This window comes from Salvelinus alpinus, chromosome 18 (genome assembly GCF_045679555.1).
Source record: "Salvelinus alpinus chromosome 18, SLU_Salpinus.1, whole genome shotgun sequence".
NCBI classification, from domain to species: domain Eukaryota; kingdom Metazoa; phylum Chordata; class Actinopteri; order Salmoniformes; family Salmonidae; genus Salvelinus; species Salvelinus alpinus.
This window is the reverse complement of record NC_092103.1, coordinates 28,450,473-28,470,051: the sequence shown is the minus strand read 5'-3', so window position 1 is coordinate 28,470,051 and position 19,579 is coordinate 28,450,473. Positions and strand designations below refer to the sequence as shown.

Sequence of the window (19,579 nt, the reverse complement as noted above, 5' to 3'; positions counted from 1 at the left end):
TACACGTAGAATGCTTAGCAGGACAGGAACATTCACATATGTATGAAGAGAATATCCCTGGTCATCTCTTCAACCACTGATCTGATGGACTCACTAAACACAAAAGTAAATGTCTGAGTGTTGGAGTGTGCCCTGACTATAGGTGAATAAAATAAAAACATAAGGAATGTAAAACATATTTAAACTTTTGACGCTGAAGTATATTTTTGCAATTACATTTAAAACGAAATAATTTCAGAATTTTACTCTAGTATTCACATTAGTCGTTTTCTATTAAGGTATCTTTACTTTACTCAAGTATAACAACTGGGTACTTTTTCCCACCACTATGCACCATGCCATCAAGTCCTGCATAATCAAATTAGACAGCAGACACTTTACTTATTTATTTCAACACATGTATAAAAACAAATAAGACAATTTCAAATAACCACACATTGGTTTGGAAATATAGGGGGTAGCCACACTGACCCAGGGGTCTGAATTTCAGTGCTCTGTACACATCTGGGTGAGGTGGAAGAAACGTTGATTAATCCAAATTGCACTCAGGTCAAAAGTAGTGTACTATATGAGGATAGGCCAGAGTGTTCTTTTATTTCATAAACAACCTAGTAGTCCCTCATCTAGGGCAGATGTGCTGGTTAGTAATAAGATTCTCCATTCTCTTGATCTTGCGTTTGTTCGTGGGCATCTGTTTGTCGTAAATGCCGTGTCGTATCAGGTGTTCCTTGCTGTGGTGGACCAGGGCCCCATGCTGCAGCTGGAAAGAGCACAAAGCCTGCAGAGGCTTCAACAGAACCTGGAAGGGACAGGAAGAGGAAATGTACAGTCACGTACAGGCAGATTGCTACAAAGGGCCATCCGCCATCATGGTGTGGGTCTGTAGCGGCCTTATGCTCAGGAGCAGTGTTTGGGTCTTTACTCACAAAAAGTCATATTATTCATTACGCGTTACTTCTTTCAACAATAACTAATTACTTCACTTATTACTCCTTGGGAAAAGTAATTTGGTACACTACTTATTTTTTTACTTTTTGCGTTACACACGTCCTCACTAAATGTAAACAACGTTACGTTAAGTAGGCCTATACACCAAAACAAGTACCTTAATAATGACAGATTCTACCATGGATAAGGGCAGCATTTCATCTACTACATACCCAGCTAAAAGCTTGTTCAGCTCTCCCTAATTTTACACCCTGTCCTGCTGAATGATTACAATCAAGCCTTGGTTGTTTGAATGAGGTAGGCCTACAGACATCTTCAGCAGCAGTTAGGTATCAGGGGGTCTTTCGATACGAGTTTTGTGTTGCCTTTGCAGAGTACTTCCACTTTAAGAAAGTCAATGTTTTAGACGCTTCTGTCATTTTTCATCTCTCTCATTAAAGCAGTTAGTAATAGTGCGTGCATGAACAGGAACTTAGTGAGACTGAGGACTAAAACAAATTTGAATCTGGGATGGGTTTAAAAATATATATATATTGCACCATTAGAGAAAGAATAATAAATCACAAATATTTACTTGGATCAATAACTAATAGGAAGGGAATGATGACAAAAGTAACAATCTATTTATTTGATCAGAAACTATATTATTATTACTCAAATTGGAGCAGTAACTCCATTACATTACTGGTTACTATAATATTTTTATTATTACTGTAACACGTTGCTTTATAATACATTACCCCCAACACTACTCAAGAGGGTAAGGTAAGGAGGGTAGAAGTCGTGAGACGTTATAGAAAGTACAGATAGAAATGGATGTTGTCTATTATGCAAACTGGAAACCATATATCTTGAGGCGGCATTTATTGTAGCTGGGGATTTTAACAAAGCACATTTGAGAACAAGGCTACCTAAATTCTATCAGCATATTGACTGTAGCACTCACGCTGGTAAAACACTGGATCACTGCTACTCTAACTTCAGCGATGCATAAAAGGCCCTCCCCCGCCCTCCCTTTGGCAAATCCAACCATGACTCAATTTTGCGCCTCCCTTCCTATAGGAAGAAACTCAAACAGGATGTACCCATGCTAAGGACTATTCAATGCTGGTCTGACCAATCAGAATCCATGCTTCAAGATTGTTTTGATCACGCGGACTGGAACATGTTCCCGGGTAGCCTCAGAGAATAATATTGACGTATACGCCGATTCAATAAGTGAGTTTATAAGGAAGTGTATAGGAGATGTTGTACCTACAGTGACTTAAAACCTACCCTAAGCAGAAACCGTGGATAGATGGTGGCATTCCTGCAAAACTGAAAGCGCGAACCTCCGCATTTAACCATGGAAAGGTGACTGGGAATATGGCCGAATACAAACAGTGTAGTTATTCCCTCCACAAGGCAATTAAACAAGCGAAATGTCAGTATAGAGACAAAGTGGAGTCGCAATTCAACGGCTCAGACACGAGACGCACAGTTGAAGTCGGAAGTTTACATACACTTAGGTTGGAATCATTAAAACTCATTTTTTAACCACACCACAATTTTTTTCAACAATTGCTTACAGACAGATTATTTCACTTTATCACAAATCCAATGGGTCAGAAGTTTACATACACTAAGTTGACTGTGCCTTTAAATAGCTTGGAAAATTCCAGAAAATGATGTCATGGCATTAGAAGCTTCTAATAGGCTAATTGACATCATTTGAGTCAATTGGAGGTGTACCTTTTTGTGTACCTCAATTGGAGGTGTACCTTTTTGCTTGACATCATGGGAAAATCAAAAGAAATCAGCCAAGACCTCAGAAAAACAATTGTAGACCTCCACAAGTCTGGTTCATCCTTGGGAGCAATTTCCAAACGCCTGAAGGTACCACGTTCATCTGTACAAACAATAGTACGCAAGTATAAACACCATGGGACCGCGCAGCCGTCATACCGCTCAGGAAGGAGACGCGTTCTGTCTCCTAGAGATGAACGTACTTTGGTGCGAAAAATGAAAATCAATCCCAGAACAGCAAAAAACCTTGTGAAGATGCTGGAGGAAACAGGTACAAAAGTATCTATATCAGCAGTAAAACAAGTGCTTTTTCAACATAACCGGAAAAGCTGCTCAGCAAGGAAGAAGCCACTGCTCCAAAACCGCCATAAAAAAGCCAGACTAAGGTTTGCAACTGCACATGGGGACAAAGATCGTACTTTTTGGAGAAATGTACTCTGGTCTGATGAAACAAAAATAGAACTGTTGGCCATAATGACCATCGTTATGTTTGGAGGAAAAAGTGGGAAGCTTGCAAGCCAAGAACACCATCCCAACCGTGAAGCACGGGGGTGGCAGCATCATGGTGTGGGGGTGCCTTGCTGCAGGAGGGACAGGTGCACTTCACAAAATAGATGGCATCATGAGAAAGGAAAATTATGTGGATATATTGAAGCAACATCTCAAGACATCAGTCAGGAAGTTAAAGCTTGGTCGCAAATGGGTCTTCCAAATGGACAATGACCCCAAGCACACTTCCAAAGTTGTGGAAAAATGGCTTAAGGACAACAAAGTCAAGGTATTGGAGTGGCCATCACAAAGCCCTGACCTCAATCCCATAGACAATTTGTTGTCAGAACTGAAAAAGCGCGTACGAGCAAGGAGGCCTACCAACCTGACTCAGTTACACCAGCTCTGTCAGGAGGAATGGGCCAAAATTCACCAAACTTATTGTGGGAAGCTTGTGGAAGGCTACCTGAAACGTTTGACCCAAGTTAAACAATTTAAAGGCAATGCTACCAAATACTAATTGAGTGTATGTAAAATTCTGACCCACTGGGAATGTGATGAAATAAATAAAATCTGAAATAAATCATTCTATCTACTATTATTCTGACATTTCACATTCTTCAAATAAAGTGGTGATCCTAACTGACCTAAGACAGGGAATTTTTACTAGGATTAAATGTCAGGGATTGTGAAAAACTTAATGTGTGTATTAGGTAGTTGTTGTGGAATTGTTAGATTACATGTTAGATATTGCTGTCGGAACTAGAAGCAAAAGCATTTCGCTACACTCGCAATAACATCTGCTAACCATGCATATGTGACCAATAAAATTAGATTTGTAGAACAAGTATGATTGTCTGTACATATATAAATATATATATATGATTGTCATGTCACGTACAGTATAGGTCTATATGCTACCCACCTCCTGTATTGCTTCGTTCCTCTCTAGGATGGACAGGGTGACAGCAGCACACTCCAGGGTGGACAGGCAGATGTTAGATGGCTGAGAACGGATCACATACTGGCTAGTCTGCTCACTCCTGCTCAGCTGTACCTGAAATACACAACGCAGCAGACTCCATTTCAGCAATAAAAATAACCAGACCATATACCCGAAAGCCCTTGATTTGGCTTGTAGTTTGCACTTTTGGGACTATTGCATTGGCTCTATTGTACTTAATCAATACACCCCTGGTGTAAAGAAACCTGGTTCCATTATACTCAATCTACAGTGACTTACGAAAGTATTCACACCCTTTATTATAGCTGCGAGTATCTTGGGGTGTGTCTATAAGCTTGGCACATCTAGTCACTGGGATTTTTGCCCATTCTTCAAGACAAAACTGCTCCAGCTCCTTCAAGCTGGATGGGTTCCCCTGGTGTACAGCAATCCAAGACATTTAAAGGGTTCCCCTTAAACCACTTGCGTGTTGCTTTAGCAGTATGCTTAGGGTCATTGTCCTGCTGGAAGGTGAACCTCCGTCCCAGTCTCAAATCTCTGGGAGACTGAAACAGGTTTCCCTCAAGAATTTCCCTGTATTTAGCGCCATCATTCCGACCAGTTTCCCAGTCCCTGCCGATGAAAAACATCCCCACAGCATGATGCTGCCAACACCATGCTTCACTGTGGGGATTTTGTTCTCGGGGTGATGAGAGGTGTTGGGTTTGCGCCAGACATAGCATTTTCCTTGATGGCCAAAGATCTCAATTTTAGACTCATCTGACCAGAATACCTTCTTCCATATGTTTGGGGAGTCTCCCACATGCCCTTTGGCATACACCAAACGTGTTTGCTTATTTTCTTCTATAAGCAACTGCTTTTTTCTGGCCACTTCCGTAAAGCCCAGCTCTGTGGAGTGTACGGCTTAAAGTGGTCCTATGGACAGATACTCCAATCTCCGCTGTTGAGCTTTGCAGCTCCTTCAGTGTTATCTTTGGTCTCTTTGTTGCCTCTCTGATTAATGCCCTTCTTGCCCCTCTGATTAATGCCCTCTTTGCCTGGTCCGTGAGTTTTGGTGTGCAGCCCTCTCTTGGCAGTTTTGTTGTGGTGCCATATTCTTTCAATTTTTTAATAATGGATTTAATGGTGCTCCGTGGGATGTTCAAATTTTTAAATATTTTTTTTATAACCCAACCCTGATCTGTACTTCTCCACAACTCTATCCCTGGCCTGTTTGGACAGCTCCTTGGTCTTCATGGTGCCGCTTGCTTGGTGGTGCCTCTTGCTTGGTGGTGCCTCTTGCTTGGTGGTGCCTCTTGCTTGGTGGTGCCTCTTGCTTGGTGGTGTTGCATACTCTGGGGCCTTTCAGAACAGGTGTATATATACACTGAGATCATGTGACAGATATGCAACACTTAGATTGCACACAGGTATACATTTAACTAATTATGTGACTGCTGTAGGTAATTGATTGCACCAGATCTTATTTGGGGGCTTCATAGCAAAGGGGAAGAATACATATGCACGCACCACTAATCTGTTTTTACATTTTTTTTCATTTCACTTCACCAATTTGGACTATTTTGTGTATGTCCATTACATGAAATCCAAATAAAAATCCATTTAAATTACAGGTTGTAATGCAACAAAATAGAAAAAGAGCTCCAAGGTGGATGAATACTTTTGCAAGGCACTGTATTGTGCCCTGTTGGAGTATAGCTGTTCCACCTGTTTGGGCTGGTGGAGCAGGGTGTTTCTGAGGAACATATCTTTTGCCTGGCTCCAGGTGCCATCGATGATGATGACATTGGGTCCCACTGCCCTCACAAATTGCTCTCCCATCCTGTCCTGGTCCCGGTCTTGTTTCTGGACTAGCTCCTCCAGGTTCTGAGCATCTGGTCCCGGGTACAGTATCAGGGTTCTGCTGTCTCGACACACTGCAGCCAGCTCTGGGTTCCTGTAAGGCAGAGAGAGAGGCAACATGTTTAGAGAGAATGATGTACATGTAATGTTCAGTATCGAACCAACATAAGGATAAATGTTTACCTCTCTTCATTGAATCTCCTTCCCACCAAGACCTTGCATTTTCCTGGGGGCAAACACGCAGCAAGGAGAGGAACGGTACGAAGCGCTCGACTCTCCTGAAAACACAGAGAAAATAATTTCCATTGTTATTTTTACTGACACAGTACCCAACCACACACACTGGATCGGAGGAGCATAGGGTCAGCTGCAGAGCAGTAACCCTGAAGCAGTTTGGGGCCTTACTCAAGGGCTAAACTCAGGGTTGTGAGTGAGTCGTTCCATAGGATTTTAATCACTTTATTAATGGACCCCTTGTGATTTGAACGAAAACTTCCATACATGTTTGCCCATGGTAGAAGTGGTCAAAGTGACTTTTTGGACCTGAATGCCAAAACATTGAGGGGCTCAACGTTGACCCATTTTGTCTACTCCACCTACCATGAGACAGCCATGTCTTCATCACCGTTTAGAAAAATGGTTGAGTTTGATATATACTGAACAAAAATATAAACGCAACATATAAAGTGTTGGTCCTATGTTTCATGAGATAAAGGATCTCAGAAATGTTCCATACTCACAAAAAGCTTATTTCTCTCAAATTGTGTGCACAAATTTGTTTACATCCCTGTTAGTGAGCATTTCTCCTTTGCTAAAACAATCCATCGACCTGACAGGTGTGACATATCAAGAAGCTGATTAAACAGTATGATCATTACACAGGTGCACCTTGTGCTGGGGACATCAAATGGCCACTCTTAAATTGTGCAGTTTTGTCACAACCCAATGCCACAAATGTCTCAAGTTGAAGGAGCATGCAATTGGCATGCTGACTGCAAGAATGTCCACAAGAGATGTTGCCAGATAATTAAATACTTATTTATCTACCATAAGCCGCCTCTAACATCATTTTAGAGAATTTGGCAGTACGTCGAACCGGTCCCACAACCGCCGACCACATGTAAGTCAGTGAAGAGCCGACTCTGGGATGCTGGCCTTCTAGGCAGGGTTCCTCTGTCCAGTGTCTGTGTTCTTTTGCCCATCTTAATCTTTTCAGTTCATTGGCCAGTCTGAGATATGGCTTTTTCTTTGCTACTCTGCCTAGAAGGCCAGCATCCCAGAGTCTCCTCTTCATGGTTAACGTTGAGACTGGTGTTTTGCGGATACTATTTAATGAAGCTGCCAGCTGAGGACTTGTGAGGCGTCTGTTTCTCAAACTAGACACCCTAATGTACTTGTCCCCTTGCTCAGTTGTGCACCGGGGCCTCCCACTCCTCTTTCTATTCTGGTTAGAGCCAGTTTGCGCTGTTCTGTGAAAGGAGTAGTACACAGCGTTGAAAGCGATCTTCAGTTTCTTGGCAATTTCTCACATGGAATAGCCTTCATTTCTCAGAACAAGAATAGACTGATGAGTTTCAGAAGAAAGTTCTTTGTTTCTGGCCATTTTGAGCCTGTAATCGAACCCACAAATGCTGATGCTCCAGATACTCAACTAGTCTAAAGAAGGCCAGTTTTATTGCTTCTTTAATCAAAACAACAGTTTTCAGCTGTGCTAACATAATTGCAAAAGATTTTCTAAATATCAATTAGCCTTTTAAAATGATAAACTTGGATTAGCTAACACAATATGCCATTGGAACACAGGAATGATGGTTGCTGATAATGTGCCTCTGTACGCCTATGTAGATATTCCGTTTTTTTCTTCTTTTTTAAATCAGCCGTTTCCAGCTACAATAGTAATTTACAACATTAACAATATCTACACTGTATTTCGGATCAGTTTTATGTTATTTTAATGGGCAATTTTTGGGGCTTTTCTTTCAAAAACAAGGACATTTCTAAGTGACCCCAAACTTTTGAACGGTTGTGTATGTTGTAGCTCAGACCCTATTTTACATCATCTGAGGTGTTTATGTTGTGTTTGTGTTGTGCCTGCCATCAGTTGAGACACAGCATACTCTTGAATACAGGGTGGTTTCGTCCAAATCAAAAGCGGCGCAGTCAGAAAGTGATTGAAATCATATGGAACGACCCCCCCACACACACACACACACCCACCCCACCTCTGCAGGATGCTGTACGATGTACAGACACGTGGAGACCTCCAGGGGGTGGACTGGCAGGAACGGGCAGAGACACACCTTCTGGGGACGGCTGTTTGGAGAGAAGAGGAGAGAGTGAAGATGTGTCCCAAACAGTCTTAAATAACTACCTTTCTCATCGCATACCTTTATATGTGACTGCCAGGGAGAGGTGAAAGGTATAATTATGGTGGATGACTGCTGAGAATTTGCTTTCACCTGTCCACAAATCAGTGTGCAGATAAAGGACTCAGTACTGGGGTGGTATTCATTATGCTGATTCTGTTCCAAAATGTTTAGTCCAAACGGAAAACATTTTGCAACAAAAACTAGAGTTTTGTATTGGACAAGTTCAGGCAGGTCCCTCCCCGTTTGCTTCCTGTTGAGTCTGGTAAATGGTATCCTTTGCAATACATAAATCAGGGTTGGGGAGTAACGGATTACATGTAATCTGTTACATGTAAGGGATTACAAAAAATGGTAACTGTAATCCGTTACCAGAAAAAATACTGTAATCAGATTACCAATACTTTTGAAAAACTAGATGATTACTTTGAGGATTAGTTTTAAATTCAGAAGGGATGTTTGCGCAAAAAAAATCTGTTTTCTAAATGACATTAAAATCAGCATTGAAAAAAGGCGTTGTTCCACCTGAGCGAGTCTGACCACAAGTCAGACCACTATGATGACACACCATATGTGTTTGATGGATCGCGGGAAAAGGGCATTAACAGGCTTTTGTAGGCCCCAGTCCAAGCTATGTCTTATAATGGTGCGACTGCTGTCGGCATCCAAAGATAATCCAACTTGAATAAACGCTTGGAGGTAAGGATGACAGTAGTGGTGTAGTCTTTGGCGATACGGATATCACTTATTATTGACATCTACATTGCGCATTGATGTGAATCACTCTGCTGCTCTTTCATTTAGCTATTTGCGCCTTACGGATTGTGGTTGTTGTAGGTGGCTGTTCACAAACCTAAATGTGTATTTGAACCCAATAATGGTTGAATTCAATAAGTTTAAACTGTCTATCAATCATTGTTTTTGAAACCAGTGGACAGCAAATGAAAAATGCGCTCTTGCAACAGCTGCATAATGCGGATCCAAGCCTACGGAATAAAAGTGGGGCTTTTATTGATCAATCTAATTTATGCTGATAAAATAAATCCATAGGCCTAATGGACACATGCTCAAACTTGCACACTTTTGATAGACTTAAAGGGACAAGCTGTAGTTGCTACATCCATTTTGGGATTCATAAATATTAAATATACAGTACCAGTCCAAAGTTTGGACACACCTACTCGTTGAAAAAAATTAAGAAAAACCCTTCAATGAGCCCAATCATTCCTCCATGCCAACAAAATCATAAACAACAGAGTAGGGCTGGCTAATATGTCCTTAGTTTTGGAGTCATACTCAGGTAAAATTATTTGGCTAATCTATACTTCCATATTTCCAAGTCTTATTCTTGAAGATCAAGGGGTATAACATTTATTGGAATGACTGGAATTCTGATAGACTTTGGTTTTTAATGTAAAGATATAATTTAATCGTATTATTATATGTAGGAGAAAGCAATGGGTTAGAAGAAGCCTACATAACCAACCCATAAAGTAACATTTTACATCCATATATGGCCAGCTATGTAAACTTAGACATAGATTTATCCTGCAATAGATGTCATTCAAATGATAACATACATTTGTGTCTTCTTCTAATGCCTCTTAAGGGGAAAGTAATCTAAAAGTAAATTAATCTAAATCAGATTGTTACTGCGTTTGGGGTAATCTAAAAATTACGTTACTGATTACAACTTTGGACAGGTAACTTGTAACTGTAACGGATTACATTTAGAAAGTAGCCTACACAACCCTGGGCATAATGAATGAAGCCCTGTACTATTTGAGAATTAGTCTACCCCTAGCCTCGCGAGGGAATCCTTCCACATATCGTCTCGTTAGAAGCACCAGAATAGTTCATGGAGAGAATGAATATCCTCCTGTAGCTAGCTTGTCTCTTAGGCGGGTTGCCTCCAAGGCTCCCACAGGGTACCACGGGTCTAATCATTAATCCAAACTGTTGCGTTTGGCATGAATTCGTGTAATCAATACACCCCAGTTGTAGCTACAAAATTGTAACTGGATATGTGATGGTCCATTACAGTAACTAGCTAATCCTAAATATTTGACTGATAAAGCTTTCATTCACATACTATGAATCAATGGTGGTGGCGAAGATACTGGTAACTTCTATATTTTGTGGCGGTGCTCCCAGTGAACTTACCAACATCGTAAACATGTGGGTCGTCTCTCGCAGACATCTACAGGCAGAGATCGCAGATCCCCAAAGCCGTCCACGTCTTCGTCATCTTGCGAAGAAGAGCTGCCACAATTGGCAGATTCAACTGGAGCAAGAGGGTGGCTTAGGGAAAGATCTGAGAGACCTTGGCATGTTGTGTCCATTACAATTGTATGGAACATGAAAAAATGAAGGGAAACTCGTATCAGCTTCTCGTCAGTAACACCAGAAGAACTTCCGGGTTACGGAATTTCGGACATTTTCTAAATAAAAGTCCACCACGTAATAGTAGGAAGATGTCATTAACCTGTATTTATTCATATGTATGAAAAATAATTCTCTAAACATTAACAATGATTCATATTTGTTCATAAATTCATATTCGTTCACATTTGCATTAAATGTGGGTTTTAAAACAGGGTTAATTAAATGCCCCCAATGCAAATCACTGTATATCAGTGGAGGCTGGTGGGAGGATATAGGAAGACGGGCTCATTGTAATGACTGTAATGGAACCAATGGAATGAAGTCAATGTGTTGTTTCGATCTGTTTGATTTGTTTGGTACCATTCCATTGATTCCGTTCCAGCCATTACAATGACCCGGTCCTCCTATAGCTCTTCCCACCAGCCTCCTCTGTTTTATATGCATTACATATTGGCTTATACAGGAAAAAAACTATTATTTTGCCCGATGTAAAAGTGGGGTGGGGAGTACTCAGTAGGGTCTGTAGCATCTATATATAGTGTAATTACATAGGGCTCTGAATAATACGGCGTGTTGCTGGACTTTTACTGTGGTCAAACAGCTTAAAATGGCGTGCTTGGACACTAGTGCTGAGTGATTAGTGCTTTTTGGGGAGTGCCAAGATGGATGAACAGTGGCTTCAACACAGCGCTCCCGCTCAGTCGTCTAGTGTATATATTAATCATTGGATTTATCTGTAGAAAAAAACTAACGAAATGGAATTCAAAAATTTGAACCAACCAAACAATTTTGGTTAATCGCTCAGCACTACTGGACACTATATGGTACAAACATAGTCTGTACAGGAAAAACTATTATTTGTGCCAATGTAAAAGTGGGGAGGGGAGTACTCAGTAGTGTCTGAAGAATCTATATGGTGGCATTTCATGTGGCTCTGAACAATACGGAGTGTTGCTGGACTTTTACCATGGTTAAACAGCTTAAAATGGGGTGCTTGGACACTGTTTGGTACAAATACAGCATTGTACATGAAAAACAAATCTTTGTGCTGATGTAAAAGTGGGGTGGGGAGCACTCAGTAGGGTCTGTAGAAATCTATATATGCTGTTATTTCATGGGGGACTGAGGTCTATATGCCAGCAACACTTTCTACTTCACCCCCTCCATTGGTCCCAATGCAATACATTATATGCCTATAAATGACATACTGGCTTATAGAGAGAAAATTATTCTAGGTGCAGAAATAAAAGTGGGGTTGAGATTACTCACTAGGATCTGTAGAATCTATATATTTTTTTTTTTAACCTTTATTTAACCAGGTAGGCTAGTTGAGAACAAGTTCTAATTTACAACTGCGACCTGGCCAAGATAAAGCAAAGCAGTGCGACACAAACAGCAACAAAGTTACACATGGAATAAACAAACATACAGTCAATAACACAATAGGGAAAAAAGTCTACATACAGTGTGTGCAAATGAGGCAAGATAAGGGAGGTAAGGTGATAAATAGGCCATAGTGGCGAAATAATTACAATTTAGCAATTAAACACTGGAGTGATAGATGTGCAGAAGATGAATGTGCAAGTAGAGATACTGGGGTGCAAAGGAGCAACAACAACAAAAATAACAATATGGGGATGAGGTAGTTGGATGGGCTATTTACAGATGGGCTATGTACAGGTGTGGTGATCTGTGAGCTGCTCTGACAGCTGGTGCTTAAAGTTAGTGAGGGAGATATGAGTCTTCAGCTTCAGTGATTTTTGCAATTCTTTCCAGTCATTGGTAGCAGAGAACTGGAAGGAAAGGCGGCCAAACGAGGAATTGGCTTTGGGGGTGACCAGTGAAATATACCTGCTGGAGCACGTGCTACGGGTGGGTGCTGCTATGGTGACCAGTAAGCTGAGATAAGGCGGGGCTTTACCTAGCAAAGACTTATAGATGAACTGGAGCCAGTGGGTTTGGCAACGAATATGAAGCGAGGGCCAGCCAATGAGAGCATACAGGTCGCAGTGGTGGGTAGTATATGGGGCTTTGGTGACAAAACGGATGGCACTGTGATAGACTGCATCCAATTTGCTGAGTAGAGTGTTGGAGGCTATTTTGGAAATTACATCGCCGAAGTCAAGGATCGGTAGGATAGTCAGTTTTACGAGGGTATGTTTGGCAGCATGAGTGAAGGATGCTTTGTTGCGAAATAGGAAGCCGATTCTAAATTTCATTTTGGATTGGAGATGCTTAATGTGAGTCTGGAAGGAGAGTTTACAGTATAACCAGACACCTAGGTATTTGTAGATGTCCACATATTCTAAGTTAGAACCGTCCAGAGTAGTGATGCTGGATGGGTGGGCAGGTGCGGGCCGCGATCAGTTGAAGAGCATGCATTTAGTTTTACTTGCATTTAAGAGCAGTTGGAGGCCACAGAAGGAGAGTTGTATGATATTGAAGCGCGTCTGGAGGTTAGTTAACACGGTGTCCAAAGACTTCCGGACCTCTGGCCAGAAGTATACAGAATGGTATCGTCTGCGTAGAGGTGGATCAGAGAATCACCAGCAGCAAGAGCGACATCATTGATATATACAGAGAAAAGAGTCGGCCCGAGAATTGAACCCTGTGGCACCCCCATAGAGACTGCCAGAGGTCCGGACAACAGGCCCTCCGATTTGACACACTGAACTCTGTCTGAGAAGCATTGGTGAACCAGGCGAGGCACAGTCATTTGAGAAACCAAGGCTGTTGAGTCTGCTGATAAGAATGTGGTGATTGACAGAGTCGAAAGCCTTGGCCAGGTCTATGAATACAGCTGCACAGTATTGTCTCTTATCGATGGAGGTTATGATGTCGTTTAGGACCTTGAGCGTGGCTGAGGTGCACCCATGACCAGCTCGGAAACCAGATTGCATAGCTGAGAAGGTACGGTGGGATTCGAAATGGTCGGTGATCTGTTTGTTAACTTGCCTTTCGAAGACCTTAGGAAGGCAGGGTAGGATAGATATAGGTCTGTAGCAGTTTGGGTCTAGAGTGTCTCCCCCTTTAAAGAGGGGGATGACCGCGGCAGCTTTCCAATCTTTGGGGATCTCAGACGATATATGGTGCAGTGGAGGCAGCTGAGGGGAGAACGGCATCAAATAATAATAATGGCCGCAACGAAGCAAATGGAATGGCATCAAACACCCGGAGACCATGTGTTTTATGTATTTGATACCATTCCACTGACTAGGCTCCAGTCATTACCACGAGCCCATTCTTCCCAATTAAGGTGCCACCAACCTCCTGTGATATGGTGTTATTTCATGGGGGACTGAGATCTACAGTATATACCCAGCAACACTTTCTACTCCACCCACTCCATTCACTGCAATGCAATACACTGTAGGCCTATAGGGGATTAGTTACTTCTAAGACAAAATGTAAACAATGATGGACTGGCATACCTCTTAATGACCTAGATTATTAACCAAGTGATGATGAGCCAGTTTCGCCTTTTACAAATTTAAATCAGCTCGAGTCCAGCCTTGACCTATGCCAAAAGAATGCCTCTTGGCCAAACAAATAATGTCAAATGACATAAAATATAAAATGGACACTATAATGTTAAAACACTACATTTTGTGTTCATAAACCAGGGTCCACTCCACTCACTAGAGCCCCGTAAATACAAAACAGACAATCCCCTCTTCAAGCCTCTTCCTTCGAGTAAACAGATGAGGTCCACAAAGGCCACAACAGCAAGGCTCTGCAACCTGGTCTCAGAACATGCCATATTATTCTTTACGTAGATTCGAGATATATGTTATCAGATATGGTATGTATTCATCTGGGGATGTCCATCACCCAGTTCGTATGGTATGTGATGCGCTCTATCATAATCTGTCGGGAAGTTGCAATGGCAAATTTGCATGCAAATTGTGTTGTTGTCAACGTTCAGATTTTGCTTTTAAGGGGGTTCATCTGGTTTTTAAAAAACAATGTCTTTGCTTTCATAATCTGTTATATCTATTATTGCCAAATTCAGAGTATAAATATAGTTTTTAATTTTATAAATGTAGGATGAAATATAGCAACAATGCACTTTCACATTTGTTCGGTGGATGCTAGCTAGCTTGTAACACATCAGGTCAGGCTTTCGTGTAACTATTTTACAGTAGCTGCACTATTATAACCCTCCCCTATTTCGAAATCCCGAATTAATTACAAACTAGCTAGTAAGCTATATATTTTGACTCAAGCAACAATAGGCTATTCAATCGGATCATTTTCCTGTTCACCCAATCAAAGTTACTGTGGTCCTGTGTGGCTTGCAACACCAGGGTTGTGGGTTTGATTCCCACGGGGGACCGTTACAAATTAAAATGTGTCCACTCACTACTGTAAATCGAGGTGTAGCGTATCATCCATGGAAAAACTAAAAGTACCTCAAGCTACACTCTCGCATCTCAAAACCCATCATACATAGTCTCACTACGCCTTGCTAGTAGCTAGCTTAGCTTTCTACTGCATCGATGGATTCCCAGGAGAGAGTAATTGCTCGATTTTTAATTAGTAAGAATGTTGTACTGGGAGAAGGTTCAGACGATCAGTGGCGTCAACTTATTGGCAACTACTTTTGACCTGAGCCGGAGAGTGGCCATCAGCGACTCCGCAAATGGAACAGACACCTACTCAGACGAGCTCACCGAAGTCGAGGCCGAGCCCCTTGAGGACGAAACTGAGGAAAACCACCCGTTAAAGGTTGGATCCGTCAATTACGGTGCTTCAGTCGGTCGAGGGGAAATATGTAAGTGATGCTGGGCAAGAAATTGAAAAGGCTTGCTTGTTCGGGTGCTCTTGCAAGTCCAACCCCTGAGGGTCCTATTTGTTCTAAAGACAGGTTACATAAATGCATGAAATGGCCATCAATAAAGTTATCATATAACTTGACCATCTATAAAGATATGTCAAACATGACCCATTTACTGTCCTAGTAAAAGTATGTGTTTTTTGTGTGTGTGTGTGTGTGTACTGTTTGTGGTTTGTGTGTGTGGATTTCATGCATACATTTCAATAAGCGCAGGGAATGTGTGTTTGTGTGTTTTATTGAAAGTTTGTTGATATAACCTGAAAATGTATTGGCTAGAATATATTATTATGGTGACAATGTTAAAGAATTATGCACTATTATTTGTCTTATTTTTCAGATGGAAAACATATAGTGCTCATTGGCAAGATTGCTGGTTCCATTAACCTTTCCAAGAAAACTGTCAGCTCGAAAAGGAGCAAACAAACAGAAAAGAAACATCAGAGGAAATCGTATTTAAGAAATAATGAGTAGTAAGCTGTATTATGAATATAAATAAAAGAGCTGAGAATACATTGTGCCTTTCAGCACATAAAGGCATGTTTTAAATCATGTATTTTCTGATTTCAGAATTTCTACAAAAAGCTGACTGCAGTGATAAAAGTTCTGCAAGGAACATGGTGTGATTCCAACGAAGAATTGGTGTGGAGGTCGTCTCGCCAGCAAACGGGTGCTGTCCTACGCGAACATTCAGCGAATCATCCACGCAATGCCGCTCCCAGGACAGATCTGCTACGGTGCTACTGTTGATAAAACAAATTTACTGGAGAACTGAGACGAAGTAGAGACTCTGGACAGGGTGGATGAGGTTTAATTAAATGCAATTTATTCAGAGGTAAAGATATCTGAAATAGCGTGCACGGACCCTTTTCATCAAGCTCAAATGGAACTATCCGAAAGAAGCCCAGATAACAGAGTGCATATACATTTTATACAGTACAGAAAGTAGGTTGAGTCTGGAAGTTCTGGTCCTCTGGTTGGTTCTGATGAGTTGGGCGAGGTCTCCTTCAGGCCAGTATCACTGTCCCATTGGCTCTGAGTAGAGTTCTTTGTCTTCAGAAATGTTCAGCTAAAACAGGAGATTAGGTGTGTGCGTAGATGTTCCTATTTTGACATTTCTGTGTGTCTCTGTAAAATGTTCAGACTGAAGAGGAGTTTTTGTGTGTGCGAAGATGTTCCTGTCTTATCTGTGTTTATGAAAGGTTTACGTCAGCCCTCTGTCCTTGGGTATGTGTGTGTCTCAGTTTCTCGTGATATGCAGTACCAGGCACCACTTTTCTTATCAGTCTTTATGAAAAGGCCTGTGTCAGCCATCTGTCTCTGGGTGTGTGTGGGTCTCCGTATCTGCTATGAGTTTGTGAGAAACCCTGTTTGGAAAGAAGTTAGTTATAACAATGTATTAGCAAATATGCTTGTGTTATAATAAATGATATTTATTACAAATCCCCCTCTTCACGTCTCATAAGAGACGTGACAAACGCTAGGACAAAAGCTACAAGTGGCAAAAAATAGAGTAAACTTTATCAGAAGATAAAGTTTTGATTCCCCCTCTTCACGTCTCCAAAGAGACGTGACATAAACTTAGGTAAAAGTAAGAAAAGCAAAAGTAAACAACCAGGGAAACTTTCTCAGAGAGAAAGTTTTATTCCCCCTCTTCACGTCTCACAAGAGACGTGACATAACCTTAAGCGAATCCAGGCACAAGAAGGGACACTTTTTCCAGAAGAAAAAGTTTCATATTCCCTCTCTTCACGTCTCCTAAGAGACGTGACATAAACTTAGGTAAAAGTAAGAAAAGCAAAAGTAAACAACCAGGGAAACTTTCTCAGAGAGAAAGTTTTATTCCCCCTCTTCACGTCTCACAAGAGACGTGACATAACCTTAAGCGAATCCAGGCACAAGAAGGGAAACTTTTTCCAGAAGAAAAAGTTTCATATTCCCTCTCTTCACGTCTCCTAAGAGACGTGACATAAACTAGGTAAAAGTAAGAAAAGCAAAAGTAAACAACCAGGGAATATTTCTCAGAGAGAAAGTTTTAATTCCCCCTCTTCACGTCTCACAAGAGACGTGACAAACGCTAGGACAAAAGCTACAAGTGGCAAAAAATAGAGTAAACTTTATCAGAAGATAAAGTTTTGATTCCCCCTCTTCACGTCTCCAAAGAGACGTGACATAAACTTAGGTAAAAGTAAGAAAAGCAAAAGTAAACAACCAGGGAAACTTTCTCAGAGAGAAAGTTTTAATTCCCCCTCTTCACGTCTCACAAGAGACGTGACATAAACTAGGTAAAAGTAAGAAAAGCAAAAGTAAACAACCAGGGAAACTTTCTCAGAGAGAAAGTTTTAATTCCCCCTCTTCACGTCTCACAAGAGACGTGACAAACGCTAGGACAAAAGCTACAAGTGGCAAAAAATAGAGTAAACTTTATCAGAAGATAAAGTTTTGATTCCCCCTCTTCACGTCTCCAAAGAGACGTGACATAAACTTAGGTAAAAGTAAGAAAAGCAAAAGTAAACAACCAGGGAAACTTTCTCAGAGAGAAAGTTTTAATTCCCCCTCTTCACGTCTCACAAGAGACGTGACATAAACTAGGTAAAAGTAGGAAAAGCAAAAGTAAACAACCAGGGAAACTTTCTCAGAGAGAAAGTTTTAATTCCCCCTCTTCACGTCTCACCAGAGACGTGACAAAAGCTATGAATGGCGTTTAATTAGTCATCAGTCCAATAGCCTGGCTCAGCATCCTCCAGGGCAAGCATAGGAAACATCTGTCCCTTCTCTGCCTGGTTGGGATCAATAGCAGTAGTTATGATCCTAGTGGTCAGCGTTCGAATACATGGAATGCAGCAGCATCCACAAAGCACCAGTATCGCAGTGAAGACAGATATAGATACCAGTATGGAGGAAACAAGCATCTTATATTTCCCAAACGCATCCATCCAAGAGTCCCACATAGAGGTGTCAACCCCGGAGTGGTGCTTCATCTTCTCATTAAGTGTACGAAGACCCTCTAAGGCAACAGTAAGACTACCATCAGTTGCTGTGTTATTGGGAATGAAAGTACAACATTGCTCCCCGAACATGGCACAAACACCTCCGCGTTCAGCCAACAACATATCCACCGCGATTCTATTTTGGAATGCCATCAGGGATGTAGCTGCCAATTGTCCATGGACCGCCTCGAAACCTTGTTGAGTCCAATTACCTAATTTTTTAACCAAAAAACAAGAAAATGTTAAACCCTCAGGTCCATCCCTCTATACAACCTGTACCAGGTGGGCTCGTCGCCACCCGGGAACTTCAAACCTTCACAACAGGGAGGACAAACATCACTTTTTATTCATTCGACAACCTCTACTACAGCAAACCAAGGGTCCTCCTCTGTCAGGCCCACTCTCCTGCGAAAGCTTGATTCCGTATCAGCCTCTCCAACTGGAGCATCAAGCAACGGCATCATACCAGAGGTCCTTGCCCCATCTGTAACAGACTTCTTCAAACAAGGTATGATACAGGTAGCACAGCACATGAGCATAAGAAAAACAACAACTAGAGTCAGAAATCCAGTAACCATCATTGTAGTGCCAGTAACCATCATTGTAGTGCACTTACCAAACCAACCACCCAGCCAGGGGAACAGTCCACTCTCCTCCACACCTGCAAGACCCTCCATCTCCACCGATAACCTTGCCAACCCACTCAGAGCTTTTTGAAATGCTCCCATCCGGACTAGTATTGTTAGGGACAAACGTGCAACACTGTTCTCCAATCATTTTACATACACCTCCCTGGTTGGCCAGTATCATGTCTAGTGCTAGCCTATTCTGTCTAGCAGTTCGAGAGGTGGCATCCAATTGTTCAGCCATCCCCCTAAGTGCAGTGTGGGTGTAGTTGACAAATCATTGTTGATTATATTAAAGATAATTGATCCAGGCATTTTGTTTAGTATCACCAATAGCTGGGCCAATGGTG

At 41.6% G+C, this 19,579-nt stretch overlaps 1 protein-coding gene across 1 annotated transcript; it reads right to left on the bottom strand.

Annotated features, from left to right (window-relative positions):
• Nucleotides 1-371: 371 nt before the first annotated feature.
• Nucleotides 372-10,857, bottom strand: dtwd2 (DTW domain containing 2). Its single transcript, XM_071350891.1, has 6 exons — nt 10,558-10,857; nt 8,251-8,341; nt 6,212-6,306; nt 5,894-6,122; nt 4,148-4,279; nt 372-799 (listed from the first exon to the last, which is right to left on the bottom strand). Exons 1-6 carry the CDS (start codon nt 10,752-10,754, stop codon nt 620-622), a joined length of 924 nt encoding a protein of 307 aa, XP_071206992.1. The 5' UTR covers nt 10,755-10,857; the 3' UTR covers nt 372-619.
• Nucleotides 10,858-19,579: the final 8,722 nt, after the last annotated feature.

Coding starts and splice junctions, on each gene's coding strand:
- dtwd2 (XM_071350891.1), bottom strand. CDS start 10,754: ATGTTCCATACAATTGTAATGGACACAACATGCCAAGGTCTCTCAGAT. Junction 6,123..6,211: donor AGGAGATTCAATGAAGAGAG/GTAAACATTTAT, acceptor TCTGCCTTACAG/GAACCCAGAGCTGGCTGCAG. Junction 800..4,147: donor GGAACGAAGCAATACAGGAG/GTGGGTAGCATA, acceptor TGTCCCTTCCAG/GTTCTGTTGAAGCCTCTGCA.